Below are 21,190 nucleotides of genomic sequence, written 5' to 3'. Positions count from 1 at the left end.
GTGGCTGATTACAGAGATCTAAACTATGCCTAGTGATGGCGATGGCTACATTTTTGCCGTGGCTATCACAGTGGCTATGATAAAGACACTCATCAAGCACTGTTCTATAGGGAGGGAAGGTGTGTGTGTAACTGCTCTTACTATTGCTGTCGTGCCAATTTTACAGATATTGACATGAAAACCAAACTGGGTTAAGAAACGTAACTAAGGTTGCACAGCCAGGTGATGTGGGCGGAGCCCAATCCTTCAAGGTCTGGCTCCGGAACCTGCGCTTTTATCCACTACACTGTATACCTTCCAGGTACTTTCCATTTTAAAACGTGCTTTATGAATATTGTCTTCTTCCTGGGTCAGGGCTAAGTCTGGGATAACATTTTGATAAATAAGCTGTATGCATATTAGGACAGAAGCACATTCATGAGTTATCACTGCCACCTGGTGGTAATGACTCACTTGCAGAAACATGTGAGAGTTGGAGGGGAACCTGTTCAGTACATGAAAATGCTGCGGAGCCTCAGCAAAAATACGGGGCCGGTACACGGCCTAGCGGGTTAAGTTGTCACCTGCGACACCAGCATACCATATGGGCGACAGTCAAGAACCAACTGCTCCATTTCAGATCCAGTTCCCTGTTAATGCACCAGTGCTTGGGCCCCTGCCACCCACGTGGTAGATACAGATGGAGTTCTGGGCTTCTGGCTTCGGCTTGGACATTTGAGGAGTGAATCTGTGAATGGAATATCTCTCTCACTCTCTCTTTCTAACTCTGCCTTTCAAATAAATAAATGAAATTTTAAAGAAAAACAGAACTACAACAAAAACACAATCACAAACGTCACAATGTTTGGAAAAGACCAATGTCCAGGCCAGGTCCAGCTCCTAAAGGATCCTCTCTAAGTCCTCCAAGAAGATGGACTGAAAAGCAAAGCTCTCCTTCTTCCTGATTTTAAACATTTCAAATCAATGCTGCTCTCTCTGGATATGAAGACGATAAAATCATTAAGGCATAAATGGAGTTTTCCCAACCCTGACAACTCCTTCTAGTTTCTTCTGAGACCACCTCTGACACATCTGATCACGCAAAGAGAAGGCTGAGATGCAGGGAACAGAGTGCACCCACACAGGTCTGACTGTACCTTGTTAATTTTCTTAGGGGAATGAGACATATGCAGGTGACAACAACCTCCTTACAGCCAAGGATTACATCTAATAATTCTTTCATATACTCTTAGAGTACTAGGTACTTCATAAATGCTTTCTAAACAAGACTGAACTTTTATAAAGAAACTGGTCTTGGGGCAGTGCTGTGGCACAGAGAGTGAAGCTGCCCCCCTGAAGTGACAGTATCCCATATGGTCGCTAGTTGCGAGTCCCGGCTGATGCGCCTGGGAAAGCAGTGGAAGATGACCCAAGTGCTTGAGCCCCTGCACCCATGTGGGAGACCCGGAAAAAGCTCCTGGCTCCTGGGTTTGGATCAATCCAGCTCCAGCTGCTACGGCCATTTGGGGGAGTGAACCAGTGGATGTAAGATCAATATCTAACAGTTCCTTTCAAATAAATAAATCTTTAAAAAAAAAAAAAAAAAAACGAAAAGAAAAGAAACTGGTCTCTTCTTTAACAGAGAACAAATAACCCTGCATCTATACCATCAGGATTTAGCTCTATGAAAACTAAGATTAAGTTGAAAACTAAGGTATAAAGGATGTCCACTTCCACCACTCTTATTCAATATAGTACTGGAGCAAGAGCAGTTAGGGGGTGGGGGAGAAAGAAAGGAAGGGATTCAAAACTGGGAAACAGGAAGTCAAACTACACAGGTCTGCAGTGACATGATGTTGTGCATAGCAAAACCTGAACAGTCCACGAAGAAGCTGTTAGAAGTAAGAAATCAATTCAGTAAAGATGCAGATTATAAAATAAACATTTAAAAAGTAGCTTTTTTGTATGAACTCACAGAAAGAGAATCAAGAAAGAAATCTCATTCATAATACCCACCAAAAAAATCAAATATTTAAAAACAAATTTAACCAAAGAAGTGAAAGATTTCTACAATGAAAATTATCAAAATTGACAAGGACACACAAAAATGCAAAGCTATTCCTTGCTCATAGATGAAAAGAATCAGTATCATTAAAATGTCTATACTGCCCGAGGCAATCTGCAGATTCAAGGCAAACCCTATCACAATGACATTTTTTGCAAAATTAGAAAAAGCAACCCTAAAATTCATATGGAATCACAAAAGACCCAGAATACCCAGAGCAATCCTGAACAAGAAAAATCAAGCTGGAGGCATCACAATATCTGACTTCAAAGCATATTACAAAGCTATAGTAATTAAAACAGCATGGTACTGGCATAAACACTGATTTATAGAGAGAGAGCAATGGAACAGAATAGAGAGTTCAGAAATTAATCCATGTACATACAGCCAACTGATTTTTGACAAAAGTGCTTAGTCCATACAGTGGAGTAGGGAAAATCTCTTCAACAAATTGTGCTTGCAAAACTGGATATTTATATATATGTAGAAGAATGAAATTAGATCCTTATCTCTCACTGTATACAAAAATCAACTCAAGATGAGTCAAAGACCTAAATATAAGACCTGAAACTATGAAGTTGCTGGAAGAAAACATAGGGGAAACACTCCAAGATACTGGTGTAGGGGAGGACTTCTTGGACAAGACCCCCAAAACACAGACAACAAAAGCAAAACTACACAATTTGATACACACTGTATCAAACTCAGGAGCTTTTGCACAGCAGAAGAAACAATTAATAGAGTGAAGAGATGTCCAACAGAATGGGAAAAAAATATTTGCAAACCACCTGACAAAGAATTAATATCCCAAATATATCAGAAACTTAAAAAACTCAACAACAAAAAACAACCAATCCCAGGTAAGAAATGGGCAAAGGACTTCAATAGACAGTTCTCAAAAGAAATATAAATGGCCAACAAATATATAGAAAAAATGCTCAACATCACTAGCCATCCAGGAAATGCAAATCAAAACCACAGTGAGATATCACCTCACCCCCGTCAGAATGGCTAAAATCTAAAACACAGAGAGTAAACAAATGCTTGGGAGATGTGGGGAAAACGGAACACATATATACTGTTGTGGGAATGTAAATTAGTGCAGCCACTGTGGAAAACAGTGTAGAGATTTCTTTAAAAACTAGAAATAGACTTGCCATATAATCCAGCAATTCCATTACTGGGTATACACCCAAAAGACTTGAACACAATGTATCAAAGAGATACCTGCACCACCATGTTCATAGCAGCATTGTTCATAACAGACAAAATTTGGAATCCACCAAAATGCCCATAATTAGATGAATGGATAAAGAAAATGTGGTACATATATACACAATGGAATACTGTTCAGCTATTTAAAAAAAAGAATGAAATTCTACCATCTGCAGCAAAATGGACGCAACTAGAGAACATCAAGTTGACTGAAATAAATCAGACCCAAAAAGACAGACACTACCTGTTCTCTTTATATCTGGGGCTAAAATTTAAAAAATAAAAAAAAAGAAAAAAAAGAAATATCTGTGTGTATCAGTATGGCTGCTAATATATGGCTGTTGTATAACTTTGTCAAACTAATGGTTAAGAATGTTATTCTACTACAGTTTTAATGATTTGTGATTACTTTAAAATTTACTGTATATGGGTGAAATGGTCATTTTTCCATTCAATTATTCTTCATGGCCATTGTATATTCCCACTAAAGTAGGGTTTGTTTGTTTGCTTTTTATTTGTTATGCTTCTTTCTGATGAAGTATTAAGTCTTTTTATTGCAATTAACTTTAAAATGTTGCCTCAAAAATGAAAAGAAAGGAAGAAGGAGAGTGGGAGAGAGAAAGGGACTATCAGTATGTTCTTAGAATTGTACCTACAAACCACACTGAATCTGTTAAAAACTAACTAAAAATTAAAATAAAAGAAAAAAAAACGGGCATCACATTGTAAGATGCCCTTAGAGGGGCACTGGTTTCACAAAGAGAACATTTCAGAAGTATTACTTCTTTCATAGACTGTTAAAATGTGAGCTCATGGTATGTTATGTATTTTACTCAGGAAAACAGGTCAACGTATCAGTATTTCTGAATACTGGTCAATAGAGACTGACTAAACAAAATCTTTGATATAATATTGCCTTCTGTCTTCCACAGAAAGCCACACCATAATTTGGTATAACCTTCGTGGAAGTAATATGAAAATATGTACTAAAATTCTTAGAATATTATATTTTATTTGACCCAGAAATCTAACATCTATGCATTTATTATAAGGATACACTCCTAGATGAGCCTAAAGTTGTGACTTTTAGAATGGTAATAGTAAAAAAAAAAAATCAAAATATTAATAAATGGAAAACTTCTTATCCATTTTAATTAAAATTTTTAAGCACTTTAAAAAAATTGTATGTCCCTTTTCCAAAATTATTTTAATATAACAGAATTGAATGGTAGAGGCAATATGCATTTAAAAATGTGCTACAGTACCTTCCATCATATCATCTATTTGAAAAGTCATAAGTAATCTAAACTTTAAGCGTAAGTAGACATAACACTGTTTTTCATACACAAAAACTATGAGATGGAACAGTATTTCATTCTTCTCTTAACAAATTTCTCTCACTAGGGACACTAAATACTGCTTTCTGTGTCCAAGGACCACCTGTAGATCTGCAAAAAAGCTACTTTGTCCAATTTCAAATTAAAGTCCTTTTTTGTTCATTTCAAAGAAGTCTCTGTAAAATGAAGATACATTTTTCATATGAAATAGATATGCAGTCAATTAAAAAAAAAAAAACCAAGTAAGGTCTGCTTGCTCCAGGACATAAGAATGATTCCATCTCCAAAAACTGACTGCCAATTACTCAGTAGTATAGGAAAGCACTCTGCAACCAGTAAAGCACTAGAAACATCATATATCAGATTCAGACAATGCCACAGATAATTCTAAATAGCTGGAGGTTTCGCGATCATTATATTTTTAAGCAACTACATTTCTGTTTAGCTTCTACAATTCTTTTTTTTTTTTTTTTTTGACAGAGTTAGAAAGGTCTTCCCTCCGTTGGTTCACCCCGCAAATGGCCGCTACAGCCGGAGCTAAGCCAATCCAAAGCCAGGAGCCAGGTGCCTCTTCCTGGTCTCCCACACGGGTGCAGGAGCCCAAACACTTGGGCCATCCTCCACTGCCTTCCTGGGCCACAGCACAGAGCTGGACTGGAAGAGGAGCAACTGGGACTAGAACCCAGCGTCCATATGGGATGCCGGTGCCGCAGGCGGAGAATTTACCAAGTGAGCCACAGCGCCAGCTCCTAGCTTCTATAGTTCTACTGCAGATCTCTTTGGGAGGAAGGGCAACTAGCAAAGAGGTTGTCAACTTACTTCTCAAATGCACTATTAGGGTACAAAGCTACTTCCCTGAACATAAATAAAACTTTCCACAAAATTACAGAAATCTCTCAGGATGTTCCCAGGCCAATGATGAAGCAGTTTAGACTTTCCAGAGCTGGCATTGTGATGTTGCAGGTAAAGCTTCTGCTTGCAGCACCAACATCCCATACTGGTGCCGGTTCATGTCTTGGCTGCTCCACTTCCAATCCAGCTCCTTGCTAATGGCCTGGGAAGAGCAGTGGAAGATGGCCCAAGTGCCTGGGCCCCTGTAGTCAACATGGGAGACCTGGAAGAAGCTCCTGGCTTGCCCAGTCCTGGCCATAGCAGCCATCTGGAGAGTGAACCAGCATATAGATGACCTCTAACCCTCCCGCTCTCTCTGTAACTCTTTCAAATAAAGAAATAAATCTTTTTTAAAAAATTACTTTCCAACAACTCCTAGTTCCAGTTTTACTTCTCTGAGATCTTGGCTTGGATGGGCAGGATGAAAAACAGTACCACGCTGAAGTCCAGTACCTTGATAAAATACATTAACTCCCTCAGTTCCCCTTTCTTAACATTCCTCAGTAATGATCTCACCTTTCAAAGAATTCTAGGGAAGCATTACTAATGATTCCACTGCAAAAGTGCTCTCTCACCCCAAACTGTCTGCTTTCCCCGATGCCTGTGTGGCCTACCTGCTCTGGTACTCAGGAGAAAAGTAAAAATGGGCTGCTGTCCAAAGTTCTTGATGGCCAGGTATCTCTCCTCGCCTCTCACGGACCCATCCACACGCTCGTAACTGTAGCCTGTACACGGTGGGGGTGGAAGGGGAGATAGAGAAATTGTAACCCTTTTCAAGGACTCCTTGGTGATTAAAAATCAGGTCAGCCTCAAACCAAACACCAAGCCTGTCTCTTTTCTTATATAGGTATGCCCCTGTTTGAATAAACCCTATGGAGAAAATTCTAAATTTGGGAGGACAAATTCTAATATATTACTTTGGGACTTAAAAACACAGGCGGTCAAAATTTTTTTGCTGTTTTTTTTTTTTTTTGCTGTTTTTTTTGTTTTGTTTTGTTTTTTGTTTTTTTTTTTTGACAGGCAGAGTGAACAGTGAGAGAGAGAGACAGAGAGAAAGGTCCTCCTTTTTCTGTTGGTTCACCCTCCAATGGCCACCGCGGTTGGCATGCTGCGGCCAGCGCACCGCGCTGATCCGAAGCCAGGAGCCAGGTGATTCTCCTGGTCTCCCATGTGGTGCAGGGCCCAAGCACTTGGGCCATCCTCCACTGCACTCCCAGGCCACAGCAGAGAGCTGGACTGGAAGAGGGGCAACCGGGATAGAATCCGGCACCCCGACCGGGACTAGAACCCAGTGTGCCAGCACCACAAGGCAGAGGATTAGCCTGTTGAGCCGCGGTGCCGGCCGGCAGTCAAAATTTTATGCAGTTATGGAATCTGCACTCAGTCATGACTATTCCTGGGAGAGCCTGAAGGTCCACGCTGTGCAGTAGTTTCTACTCCCTAAGACACAACTCTGACTTATGCAAGCAGTAAGACAAGCACTTGGGAGCAGGTGAGTAAACCCACCTGATGGCCCTGTCTGCCTGTCAGTGAAGCTTCAGGGTTTTCCACTTGTCACCACGCATCGGGGTCAGGAAGGGGAGTTATATATTCAGGCCTTCTTCATGCATTATAGCATTTATCCAAGTGTCCACTGGACCAGATACACTGCAGTATTTGGGGGAGCATCAGTTTGGTCTAAGAGACTCACTCTGGACTTTTTAAATTGTACTATCTGGAACCGATACTTCCTTTACTTCTGGGCTCAAGATCAACCAACAGAGGCCAATGTTGTAAGCACAGCAGGTTAAGCCATCACTTGTGACACCAGTATCCCATATCAGCATGAGTTTCAGTTTGAGTCCCAGCTGTTCCACTGCTGATCTAGTTCCCTGCTAACATGCTTGGGAAAAGCAATGGAAGATGGTCCAAGGGCTTGTGCCCATGCCACCCATGTGGAAGTTCCAGGTGGAGTTCCTGGCTTCAGCCTGGCCCAGCCTTAGCCATTGCAGTCATCTGGGGAGTGAATCAGTGGATGGAAGACATCTCTCTCTCTGTCTCTGCCTTTCAAGTAAATAAATCTTTTTTTTTTTAAAGTCAACCAATATTATGGTTTTCCCCCATCACCCCACATAAACTTTATTACCTATTAAACAGCAGTCCTAGGTAATAATTTACATCTCCTATTGTATATATAGAATTGACTGACCTGATCTTCCCCCTGGTTGATGTATAGATCTTTTCTACTGATGCTGACTAAGTACTCAGCTGTGGCTCTGCATGTTATACATACAGAACTATTGATTTAGCATACATTTGCAAAAATACTCAACATTTCTGCAGCATTTGCTCCAGTGCCCATGATTTTAAATCACGTAAGTGCTGGGAATGTGGGTGCTCACTTCTGCCCAGCACCTCGACTGCTGTCAGTCCTTGCCCTCACACAACTCTCCTTACTTTCACATCTTCTTTCGGTTCTAAGTAATGTTCTTGCGTGGCTTTCCTTTATAACATTCTCACAACCCGTATTTCTCTTCCTGTACCCATCTGAGCGTTAAATCTAAAAAATACTTAGGGAATGCAGTGGCCAAGGGTGTCACCTCTGTAATCCATATAGTCTTGGAGAATATCCAACATCTGGGTCATCTGGGAGAAAAGTAAAACCCGATGGCCCCTGGCAAGAAAAAGAAAAGGAGAAACTGCCAACTCTAGTTATATTTAAGGTGAGTTTCCCTCAGGCAAAACTTACCAAAGAACACAAGCTCATAAATAAACGAAATACAAGTACTGAAGTAGAAATGTAACTGTCATGTCCTGTACGGACCTTCTCAGAAACTTCCAGTGTTTTACATTAAGACTCTACCCTCACATACAGCTGTATCCTTCAGAGCAGTGCTCAAACGAGAGTGCAGACATTCCCAGGAGCACATGTCAGCACGCCAGCGGGTATAAGAAGTCCTACAATAACCAAGATGACTCTTTCTGGGACACCAATTTACACAATGAAAAAAATTTAAGCTTTCATTTTAACAGCAAAATAAATATACATATGTTAAGAGTAAATGCAGGGCTTGGTCCTTCTTTCTACCAGCCCTTCCTTTTGTTTGAAGTGTTTCTTCTTCTTACGTAAATAAATCTTCACTTCTTCTACTCTCAAAAAAAAAAAAAAAAGTAAAACACAAATTCAGATGCACATACACACACACACACACATAAGCACAACCCAGAGAGCCCGAAGAGCCCTCCACAGCTGTTTTCTACTTGGGGGTATAAAACTACTATGCTCACATCAACAGCTGCAATGGCTGGAAAGTTTGTAAAGGATCACTTCAGACAAGCAAGGGGGCAGCTGACATCTCATTTCCCATAATGCATGAGAAAACTTACATATAGGAAAAAAAGACAAAAAAGGAAGACATAAATGATGGATTAAGCCAAGGATGAACTGAAGCCTAGAGTCCCTCATTACCAGCAAATATTTTAATTTTAAATTTACACAAAGAAAGCAGCACAGCGCTGTCAAAGCAGTATCTTCATTATAAAAATCAGCTTAATCTGAGCTTGCAAGAAGTGTACAATGAACAGCTGGGGAGCTCTCCTTCAAGGATCTATCCCCAGGTAAAGGGAAAGAGCATGGAACCTGAAGATGTGGGTCTCAATTCTAATTGCATCTCTGCCACCTGCTGGCTACGTGGCCTTAGAAAAGTCACAACCTTTCTGGGCCTGTGAAATAAAAAAATGAATAGAAGGTATTCATGGGCCCTTCTCCAACTACAACACACTTACAGTACTTATATTGGAAATACAAGAAGATGTACAATTATTTAACTTGTACATTCCTAAGGTTAAGCAATTTTGCCAAATCTGAAGTTTAGGTTATGAAGCTCAGGCCGTGTCTGGGACAGCTGGACCAAAGGGACAACACTGAAGTCTTTGAGAATCTGGGCTTTCTCTACCTCCTCTTTCCCTCTGCTGACTGGGAGGATTAGGTACAAGCTGGACACCAGGCTGTTGAACACTAATTTATCCTGGTGTTTTGATGCCTAACTCATGTCTCTGGGAAAGAGTTCCCCAAGTTCCCACTGAGTTCAAGTCACACCCACAAGTCAAGAAAAATGAATGAGCCCTTGCTATATGACAATTTAAGGCAAGGTACCAGTAAGCAATTATGAAAGAAATGTTTCAGGGTGTCTCTGTCCTTAAGGAACCAAATAATGTATCTGGAGTGATTGAGACCAACATGCACCAGTTACCCAGACAGCAGATTAAGGGAGGGCACTGCCACGTGCTGGATTGCGATCGTAAGTGCTGTAGGAATTCAGGAAAGGATGACTGTGGGAGGAGTAGGGCGAGTGTGGAGTCACAGAGACCACAGAACCTCAATCAGCATCTTAAAAAAAAAAGGAAAAATGAAATCCATCTAAAAAAAAAATCACTAAGTTCCTCATTATTCAGGTCTCCGAGTTACTAGCTCAGAGCATACAATATGAATCTACCACCTACCTGGAATACAGGAATGCCAGGAGCTTATCCAGCAGGTGAAGTTTCCCACTAGCTTCAATCAGGTGGTCTCCAACTTCAAAAGGCTCTGGTTCCACGCCTGGAAAACAAAGAATCCACTCCCAGTAATGAGCCCTCCGTCAGGGCAGACTCCTTGTGTAGAGAAGTGGATAGACACCTATGCTACAGTGACAGGTCAAGCCCCTTCTAACTGATAATGGACCCAAATCTCATCTCTCCTTGAGGTATTTTATAAGCATTTATTTGTAAGATGATTTCATTGCTGCTTAACACCAATCACAGAGCCTGGAACACCCAACAAACCTAATAAGCATTGATCTAAGGATCAAATCCACCCTTCAGGAAACTGAGGCACAGGAAGATGCTAAAGGTCAAAGAGACCAAAATTTAAAATCTTGATTCTCTCACTGTAGAAAGTTAATCAAGAAATAGGCTTGGGGGGCACTGTGGTGCGGTGGCTAAGTCAGCATCTATGATGCCGACATCCTATATGAGCGCTGGTTCAAGTCCCATCTGCTCGACTTCGGGTCCAGCTCCCTGTTAATGCATCTCAGAAGGCAGAGGAAGATGGCCCAAGTGCCCAAGATGGCCCTACCGGGGTGAAGCTCCTGGCTCCTAGGCTATTATTAGCATTTGGGGAGTGAACCAGAGGATGGGAGATCTCTCTCTCTCACTCTCCTCTCTCTCTAACTCTGCCTTTCAAATAAATAAACAGGCTTAGATATATAATCTAGCAATTCTCAAGGTATAAGGTGGTAGTCAATTACCTAGGCACTTTTTGAAAAAAAAAAAAAATCAATATGAACATGTTCCTAATCCCCCCTTTCTCTTAAAAGTTCTGATATGCACCTAATCAAGATTCTGTGAAAAAAAAATTTAAAGACTTATTTATTTATTTGGAAGGCAGTTACAGAGCAGGGGTGTGGGATGGGGGAATTCAGAGAGATCTTCCATCTGCTAGTTCATTCCCCAGATGCCTGCAAGAGTTAGAGCTGGCCCAAGTGAAAACCAGGAGCCAGGATTTCCATCCAGGTCTCCCACATGTGTAGTCATTTTCTGCTTTCTTAGGCCCATTAGCAGGGAGCCTGATTGGAAGCGGGGCAGCTGGGACTTGAATCTGTGTTCACGTGGGATGTTGGCATTGCAGGCAATGGCTTAACCTGCTGTACCACAATGCTGAACCCCTGTGGAATTTTTAAATACCTCATAACACTACTTGGCAAAGATTTTCTTAAAATGACTACAGCAAACTCCCTGCCTAGATTCTAAAGTAAAGTCACAGAAGGCCTGGACTTGCCCAACCACAGAGTGAATACATAAAGCCTCCGACTGCACGACAATGTGCAGGAGGCAGCTCAAAGCAGGCGGGGCGCTTACAGAAGCCTGTGAGTGAAGGGAGGCAGCAGAGGAGATGGAGAGGGAGCAGGGGAAGGCAGAAGGAGCAGCACAGAAAGTGTTACCCCAGAAGCTTCGAGAAAGAAGCGATGGACTGTGCTGAAGGGGTACCGAAATGTGAATGGACAGCTACTGGCTGGGCAACACCAGGATCACCAGTGAGCTTGGAACAGTGATGACAAAAGGCTGAGCAAGCTCAAGACAATGGGAAATCTGATCATTAAGAAAGAACTGGATAACCCCGCATGATGGCACATTCCATACAACCACCAGCCTTGATTCTTCAAAGTTGTCAATGTCATGGAAGACAAAAAAGATAACAAAAACCAGAGATGCTGAAGAAAGCTTCTAGATTATTGGAGATTAATAGCCAAGATCTATGATTTAGATTTAAAAAACAGAAATAAAAAGAGCCATAAGAGCCATAAAGGGGACAACTGAAGGAATCTGAATATGAATAATACATTATAAGCACCAGTACACGTTGATCATCTGTGATCCAGAACTCTGAAATCCAAAACGTGCCACATAATCAAGAAGTTTCAGTTTTGGAGCTCTGTGAACCTTCGGATCAGGGATACTCAATGGGTAACATCTGAGCAAATATCCAAAATAAAAAAAAAAAAAAAACCTTCAAAATTTAAAACTTTTGGCTGCAAACATTTCAAATTAGGGATATTCAACCTGCCCAAAGAAAACAAGGACAAACAAAGCAGACATAGTAATAGAGGCAATTCTTTTTTTAAGAATTTTTAAAATTTTTTGCCACAAAAAAGTTACCAAAAAATAATATAAGGAAAAGGGCACTGTCTCACCATCAAATAAATAAGGGTGATCCACACACTTTCGAAGCTGGGATAAGATGTTCTGAAGTTTAACTTTCTTTGCCATACATTTTCAAATGCATCTGAAATTGAAAAAATATATATATATATATATTTATATATAGTGACAGAGAGAAAGATACTATAGAACCAAACACCCCTGCCCCCCCCCCAAAAAAACCTAGATTTTCATAAATAACCTTACTAATTTCTTTCTTTTTTTTTTTTTAATGCAAACTTGTCAAGTGCCTTTAGGATTTGGGATTTCATTTCAAGGAAAGCAGTGGTTTCATCTCTAGTGCACTGGTGCTTTTTTTTTTTTTAAGATTTATTTATTTATTTGAAAGTCAGAGTTACAGAGAGAGAGGAGAGGCAGAGAGAGAGAGAGATACATGTCTTCCATCCGATGGTTCACTCTCCAATTGGCCACAACGGCCAGAGCTGTGCCAATCCGAAGCCAGGAGCCAGGAGCTTCCTCCGGGTCTCTCACATGGGTGCAAGAGCCCAACGACTTGGGCCATCTTCTACTGCTTTCCCAGGCCACAGCAGAGAGCTGCATTGGAAGTGGGGCAGCCAGGTATTGAAACGGCGCCCATATGGGATGCCAGCGCTTCAGGCCAGGGCGTTAACCCACTGCACCACTGCGCCAGCCCCAGCTAATTTCTTTTTTTTTTTTTTGACAGGAAGAGTGGATAGTGAGAGAGAGACAGAGAGAAAGGTCTTCCTTTTTGCCGTTGGTTCACCCTCCAATGGCCGCTGTGGACGGCGCATCTCGCTGACCCGAAGCCAGGAGCCAGGTGATTCTCCTGGTCTCCCATGCGGGTGCAGGGCCCAAGCACTTGGGCCATCCTCCACTGCACTCCCGGGCCACAGCAGAGAGCTGGCCTGGAAGAGGGGCAAGCGGGATAGAATCCGGCACCCCAACCGGGACTAGAACCCGGTGTGCCAGCGCCGCAAGGCGGAGGATTAGCCTGTTAAGCCATGGTGCCGGCCGCCCCAGCTAATTTCTATACTATGTGTCCTTCAATCCTAAACTGACTTCCCAGATTTCCCTGAATTGAGAACGGCTCACTCAAATGTAATTTGCCTATCATGTTGTTTAAAGAAGGAAACTTAAACCATAAATTGAACTCTATAATACTTTGTAATTCTTTTTTCCAAAATTCTAAATTTGCTTATTTAATTGTAAAGTCAAGACCAAAAAAACCAAAAACCAAAAAAAAAACAACAAAAATTGAGAGACTGTTCCACTCCTCCTGATGAATTTAACAAAAAAGCAACAACAATTTCCAGCCCATTAAATACAAGGGAGCTTCAAAGAGTTGGTAGAAAAAACAGAATTAAGAGATGAGTTTCCGGGGCTGGCGCTGTGGCATAGCGAGTAAGGCCGCCACCTGCAGTGCCAGCATCCCATATGGGTGCCGGTTCAAGTCCCAGCTGCTCCACTTCTGATCCAGCTCTGCTATGGACTGGGAAAATCAGCAGAGGATGGCCCAAGTCCTTGGATCCTTGCACCAACTTGAGAGACCGGCTGCTCCACTTCTGATCCAGCTCTGCTATGGACTGGGAAAATCAGCAGACGATGGCCCAAGTCCTTGGGTCCTTGCACCAACTTGAGAGACCTAGAAGCTCCAGGCTCCTGGCTTCGGACAGGCCAAGGTCCAGCCACTGAGACCATTCTGGGAGTGAATCAACGGATGGAAGACCTCTCTTTCTCTCTCTCTGCCTCTGCCTCTGTAACTCCACCTTTCAAATAAATAAATAAATTTTTAAAAAGAGATGAGTTTTCCGTGAATTTTGTGAAGCCCCCTTGTATCTATCAGGGTGTGAGGAAGGCAAGCACAAAAGTGCTTAATTTCCGTAAACAGGGCGAGAAAAAAAGAGCATTTCAGAACAGCAAACACCAAGTCTGAGTTACATTTGAGATTCTCTGCTACAGCCCCCACTGTGGCTGCCCCAAGTACCACACAGAATAGAAAATCCTGCCCCCATTCTTGCTGTGCAAAGCTGAGTGTGATTCTAAACAGCAAACCTCTCCTTGTGTTCCCCAGGGACAAGCACCCTGCGCCTACCCAGGTCCTTCATCAAGACGGCCTTGTAGCACTTCTTCTGCAGCGCGGACAGGCCGTGGTACAGCACCACTTCCGTCTTCTTGGGAAGCTCCGCGGCCACCTCAGCCTTCACTCGCCTCAGCAGAAACGGCTGCAAGAGCTCGTGCAGCTCACTCGCTGTGTGAGGGAAAAACACAGGTGTGGGACAGAGCGGGGCCGAGGCACTGAAGTCCTAGACGACACACAGCCATTTTAACTTCTCATTGCCATTCTGAGTCTGCGCGCCAAGCGAGAATTAAATTTCACTTTTTCGCTGGATTCTTCTTCCCAAATCCTTCTGGAATCATAACTGGCTCTTAATCCAAGAACCAAGAACACTCAAAGAACTTATTAATAATCTCAGTTGCCTGAAGCTCTTCTGTTTCCAGAGTATTTCTACATCTAATCTCATTGATCAGCAGAATGGCACAGAAATGTAAGGAAAGTAAAACTGTCACTATTCTCACAACCAAGTTAAGTGAGGCTCAGAGAAATGAAGCAACTGATCCGAAGTCACACAGCTGGAAATGAACGGTGCCAGCACTCAAGCCTAGTCCTTTTGACTTCGAGGGCCTTGTTTCCTCCCCAGGTATGCTGCATTTTAATACCTAGCCTAAACTGGAATTACACTATCTGTAAGGTTGACATATGCAATAAATAAAATAAATAAAAAAGTACCTGGCTAAATGGGACCAAGGGGCCAGCACCATGGCACAGCAGGTTAAGCTACCGCCTAAGATGCAGACATCCCTTATGAGTACCAGTTTGAGTCCCAGATGCTCTATTTCCAACCTAGCTCTCTGCTAAGGTGACTGGGAAAGCAGCAACAGACGACCCAAGTATTAGGGCCCTTGCCACCCACAAAGGAAACCCAGATGGAGTTCCAGGTTCCCACATTCGGCCTGGCTCAGCTCCAGCAATTACAGCCATTTGGGGAGTGAACCAGTGGAAGCAAGATATCTCTTTCTCTATCTCTGCCTTTCAAATAAGTAAATAGGTATTTAAAAAAAAAAAAAAACTGAAAAACAAATTCAAGTATCCTAGGAAATATTTGGTTGGATTTCCTCTATTTTATCTGGCAACTCTAAACACAGGCGCAGTCAGAGCAGGGTCCCCAGGCAATCTTCAGCCTATAGAAAGGAGATTTTTGCTGTGAGAAGCCTATTCAACTCACACTTACCAAATACTTATATGCTCACTAGCTGACATGCTTTCCATTTATTCCGGATCATCATCCTACAGTAATATCACAGGTAGAGAGAGGTAACTCTACAAGGCAGAGGGGTACGGTATGAGGGAAAGCTGCCAGCTGTCTAAAAAAGGCTTCCACACCCCAAGTCAGAGAATTTATGCTTAAAAAAATACAGAGAAAACCTTCACTTCTGATATACGTGTTTGGGAAAAGTTAAGTTTAGGCCTTATGCAGAACAGAAGGATTTCAGAGTTCTTCAAAAATGAGTCTGAGTTCACTTTTCCTTTTAAAAACATCTGAAATGCTAGAGCAACTATTCATTGTCCTGTTTTGGGTGGTACAAACCAGAAAAATCCAGTTCTGTTGCTACTAATCAGGGTATCAGATCTTGCACTCCAGCTACCTCAGACTTTTGGTTTCAGTGTGGTGGTGTCAGAGGCTGGTGTTATGAGCTAAGCTGCCATTTGCAATGTCAGCATCTGTATCAGAACGCCAGTTCAAGTCCCAGCTGCTCCACTTCCAATCCAGCTCCCTGCTAATGTGCCTCGGAAAGCAGAGGAGGATGGACTTGGGCCCCTACCATTCATGTGGGAGACTTGGATGGAATTCCAAGCTCCTGCCTTCTCCTGGCCACAGCCATTGAGATCATTTAGAGAACGAACCAGCAGACAGAAGTGTGTGCTCACATGCTCGCTCTCTCTCACTCTACCTTTCAAATAAACAAATCACTAAAAAAAAGAAACAAAACACTGGTGTTGCAGGATGCGGAACAATAGTTTGGGACTGCAGAACTCACTTTTCTGCCTCAGGAAGTGGCATGGGGAGGTCATGATTTTACAGACAGTACAGGTTAGAAAAAAATACAGTCTGCAAATCTGTGGGCACTTTGTACCTCTTCCAAAAATGAACCAGAGGAGGCCTCTTGTAGAATCCTCTAACAAGCGAGTCAGGTGCAGCAGACAATGGAAAAGTCTCAGAAATCGAGCATCCACCTGTCTTAGTGGTTGTTCTTCTCCGTGGAAGACATTCTCTGAGGACTGATTCTTTTCTACCTATAACCTTTCCATGCAAGGGCAGTTTCTGTGCCAAGACCTCTTGGGGATGATTTGTAGGAAGGGAACTTGCCTGACTTCGACTCTTTCTCAATACCCTGGTAACGCTGAACAAACTCTTCCACCTGTTCTTTGCCAAAGAGATCAGGCTCCACAAAACTGAGGAGGGAGTAGAGCTCCTGGAGGCTGTTCTGGATGGGCGTCCCGGTCAGCAGGAGACTGAAGACTACTGAGAACTTAAACACATAAAATTTAAAATCTGTAACATTCCAAAGCAAGACTGAGTTACCCACCACCACCTCTACCCATAAAAGAGTGGCATGATTTAATGGAAGACCAAGTGACATGAAATCAGAAGGCTCAAGTTCAAGTTGGATACCAGCTGTCTGATGTAAGAAAAACAGCTCTTCAGGGGCCAGTGCTGTGTGGCATAGCGGGTAAAGCCACCACCTTCAGTGTCGGCATCCCATATGGGCACCCGTTTGAGTCCTGGCTGCTCCACCTCTGATCCAGCTCTCTGCTATGGCCTGAGAAAGCAGTGGAAGATGGCCCAAGTCCTTGGGCCCCTGCACTCGTGTGGGAGACCCCAGAAGAGGCTCCTGGCTCCTGGCTTTGGATGGGCACAGCTCAGGCCGTTGTGGCCAACTGGGGAGTGAACCAGTGGATGGAAGACCTCTCTCTCTCTCTCTGCCTCTCCTTCTTGCTCTCTGTAGATCTTTCAAGTAAATAAGTAAATCTTAAAAAAAAAAAAAAAGAAAAGAAAAACAACTCTTCAGTTTCAACTCTAAGAAAGGGATAGGGCCAGCACTGTGGCATAGAAGGTTAAACATCCACTTGCGGCACCAGCATCCCATTTGGGCACCGGTTCCAGTTCTGGCTGCTCCACTTCCTATCCAGCTCCCTGCTGATGGCCTGTGAAAGCAGTAAAAGATGGCCCAAGTGTTTGGGCCCCTGCATCCATTTGGGAGACCCAGAAGAAGCTCCTGGCTTCAGATAGGTTCAGCTTTGGCCACTGCGGCCATGTGGGGAGTGAGCCAGTGGATGGAAGACCTCTCTCTTTCTATCTCTCCTCTCTGAGTAAGTCTGCCTCTCAAGTAAATAAATAAATGCTTAAAAGGTGGGGGGGGGGGTGATAATAATCCTATGACGAGCATACTTTTGCAAGGATTATCACTTTGTGAACTCTGAAGTTGTACATGAGCATTCAACATGGCTGTTGTAATTTAAACTATGTCAGAAATTCAGACTATGTGTTATTACCTATGTGGGCATGTCTACTGAAGTGCCACTATCTCAATGCATATACTCATGCAGTTTGTGAAGTCCAAAGCTACATCCAGCCCTACCACTACAAGCATGAAGACCTTTATTAAAACATTGGGGCCGACGCTGTGGTGTAGTGGGTAAAGCCACCATCTGCAGTGCTGGCATCCCATATGGGCACCAGTTCAAGTCCCAACTGCTCTGCTTCTGATCCAGCTCTCTCCTGATGGCTGGGAAAGCAGAAGAAGATGGTCCCAGCCCTTGGTTCCCTACATCTGCACGGAAAACCCAGAAGAAGCTCCTGGCTCCTGGCTTCAGACTGGTCTAGCTCCGGCCGCTGTGGCCATTTGGAAAGTGAACCAGCCGATGGAAGACCTCTCTCTCTCTCTCTCTCTTTCTGCCTCTGCCTCTCTGTAACTCTTTCAAGTAAAATAAATAAATCTTTTTTTTTTTTTTTTTAAACAGGCAGAGTAGACAGTGAGAGAAAGAGACAGAGAGAAAGGTCTTCCATTTTTCCATTGGTTCACCCCAATGGCCACTGCGGCCGGCGCACCATGCCGATCTGAAGCCAGGAGCCAGGTGCTTCTCCTGGTCTCCCACATGTAGGGGCCCAAACACTTGGGCCATCCTCCACTGCCTTCCCGGGCCACAGCAGAGAGCTGGACTGGAAGAGGAACGACCAGGACAGAATCCGGTGCCCCAACCGGGACTAGAACCCGGGGTGCCGGCGCCACAGGCGGAGGATTAGCCTATTGAGCCGCGGCACCAGCCAAAATAAATAAATCTTTAAAAAAAAATGCCCTTTTGTAAACCTTTATGCTGGATCAAATGAAAGACAGTAAGACTTCTGAATGTTTCTGGATACAGGGCCATATGCAGTCTCAAATAGAAAGGAATTTTAGAAATCCTGAGAAATAGAAAAACATCAAGAATAATAATGAAGTAAAAGGTTAGGAAAAACAAGTCAAGCAAAGGACAACTTTTGAATCAGTATTAACAAGAACTTAAACCATTAGAATTAAATAATACGGCAAAGTGGGAAAGCCATATCCTATGTAAGGTATTAAGTATCAAAATACAATATGTGGCCGGCACCACGGCTCACTAGGCTAATACTCTGCCTGCAGCGCCGGCACTCTGGGTTCTAGTCCCAATTGCTCCTCTTCCAGTCCAGCTCTCTGCTGTGGCCCGGGAAGGCAGTGGAGGATGGCCCAAGTGTTTGGGCCCCTACATGTGGGAGACCAGGAGGAAGCACCTGGCTCCTGGCTTCGGATCGATCGGCACAGCGCGCCGGCCATAGCAGCCATTTGGGGGTGAACCAACAGAAGGAAGACCTTTCTCTATGTCTCTCTCTCTCTCTCTCTAACTCTGCCTGTCAAAAAAAAAAAAAAAAAAGATACAATATGTATATGTGCATATATTTACACAAAGGATACTTTAAAATAATTTGTGGAAAATGGAATTAAAAGTAGTTTGGGTGCAAAACAATTTTGAAATCTATGTATATGGGACTACACAAAAACTTCACGGAAAATGCATATTATGAAAAAGCTATACAGGGATAGTACACACATTATTTATTGCATCTTTGTGTTTGAAGCAAACATTTTTATTTTTTAAGTAACACATATGTACTTATATGTGGACATACACACACACACACAAAGTCAAGAACACGTCAGCACACACACCAAAGTGTTAACATAGAAGGATTACTGAGGTGTTCTCCCTTTCTGTCTTTCCACGTTGATTTGGGAAGGAATCATAAGAAGATACTGTTTTTATAATTAGAAAAGTGGCAACTGAGAGAGCACAATAAATTAAAACTGATTTTAAAAACCTTTCTTTCAATCTCCTTTGTTTCTCTTTGAAATGTCAAGTCAATGTCCACCCACTCATAGCAGCTCTGCTTGCTGGGCAATGTTTTCACAGTGTCTTAAGTATGGGAACTGGCCAAAAAGAAATGTTCCCAATAAGCAGTTCACCTTTTCACAATACATGTTTGCCAGGTAGAGCAGAGGTGACAAAAGAATATGTAGCCACAAAGAGAACCGAGATGGCCAGTTACCATCATCAGCTTATCCTACGGCACAGATTAACCTTTGATTCAAATTAGTGTCCATTTGGCATCAAAACTTACAACTGGACAAAAAAGAAAAAAATCTGAAAACAATCTCAGCTTTTATTTTATAAATTTTTTTTGTTTCTAAAATACTTTGCCAATATTTTTCAGGTTATTAAATATTCTTCTATATAATGTCTTATGGCAGTCTTACTTTGTAAACACTATGGATGTAGAACAAATTGTGTAACTAAATCTCCATGTTTCATATTTAGGTTGCTTCTAACTCCTTACGAATAGACTGGTACACCTTCCCCCACCTTAGTCCAATGAACAAATGCATTTCTTTCTAAGCACCTTGCTAACCTGCAATCCAAACTTCACCTAAAGAGGCGGACTCAGATGGCCCAGAACAACTTCGCACAAACCCCACTATGCCTCGGCTTCTCTGCAAATAACGAGCCTCTGGGACCAGTGAGAAGACTCAGTTCCCCAGATCCAGCTCCACGGTGCTCTTACTGCACCTGCTTCCCTTCTCCCATTGTGAATTAGTCACCTGCTCTGTTAGTTTATGGAGCAGTTGGTCGTAAGGTTAGACACCAGGATATGACAACTGCTATGATTTGAACATTCAAAATTCTCCTTCAAAATCCAGGTGTTGCCAATGTGATGGTATCAAGAGGTGGGGCCTTGATGGTATTAAGATCTGTCTGGGCCTTGAGGGCTCCTCCCTCAGGGATGGGATTAAGGCCCTTATAAAAGAGGCTTCACCCAGTTTCTTGTCTGCTCCCTCTTGCCCTTCCACCTTCTGCCACAAGGATGCAGCAAGAAGGCCCTCACCAAATGCTGTACCTACAGATCGAGATATGTTTGTGGTCATCACAGACCACCCAGTCTGTGGTGTTCTGTTACAGCATCACAAATGGACAACAATCTCTTGGAAAACAGGCCTGTTAACAGTCCCTACAAAGAAAGCAAAGAACACCAGAAAGCAGCAGGGACCCACCAGGAGACAGCAATCTTTCGCATTAATACACAGTGCCCAGCATCTGCACCAAAACTCTAAAATCTGCACCATATAGGCCAGACCTAAGAATTTTCTACAAACAACCTCTAAATTCATTAACTGATCTATTATAGGTCAGGGACCAAACTTTAATTATCATCGCAGAAATTAACATACATGGTCCTTTAGCAGCTCAACAAAGAAGGGAACTTCGCGCTCCACTGGCTCCTCAGAGAAAAAGGGCGAATCTGGGCTGCTACAGTATTTCTCAGCTACTTTCCAGAATGATGCAAGATCAAGAGAGTAAGGGCAAAGTACC

General features: G+C 42.8%; 1 protein-coding gene across 1 annotated transcript in view; it reads right to left on the bottom strand.

Annotated features, from left to right (window-relative positions):
• The window catches only part of CHD1L (chromodomain helicase DNA binding protein 1 like), a 68,059-nt gene that overhangs the window by 26,124 nt on the left and 20,745 nt on the right, over positions 1–21,190 (bottom strand). Inside the window, 7 exon segments of the mRNA XM_062192098.1 lie at positions 6,102–6,212; positions 8,067–8,140; positions 9,970–10,066; positions 12,198–12,275; positions 12,278–12,289; positions 14,279–14,434; positions 16,614–16,776. Coding sequence (XP_062048082.1) covers positions 6,102–6,212; positions 8,067–8,140; positions 9,970–10,066; positions 12,198–12,275; positions 12,278–12,289; positions 14,279–14,434; positions 16,614–16,776 — 691 coding nt within the window.

The sequence above is a fragment of the Lepus europaeus genome, chromosome 5 (genome assembly GCF_033115175.1).
Source record: "Lepus europaeus isolate LE1 chromosome 5, mLepTim1.pri, whole genome shotgun sequence".
NCBI lineage: Eukaryota > Metazoa > Chordata > Mammalia > Lagomorpha > Leporidae > Lepus > Lepus europaeus.
This window is presented reverse-complemented; position numbering and strand designations above follow the sequence as displayed.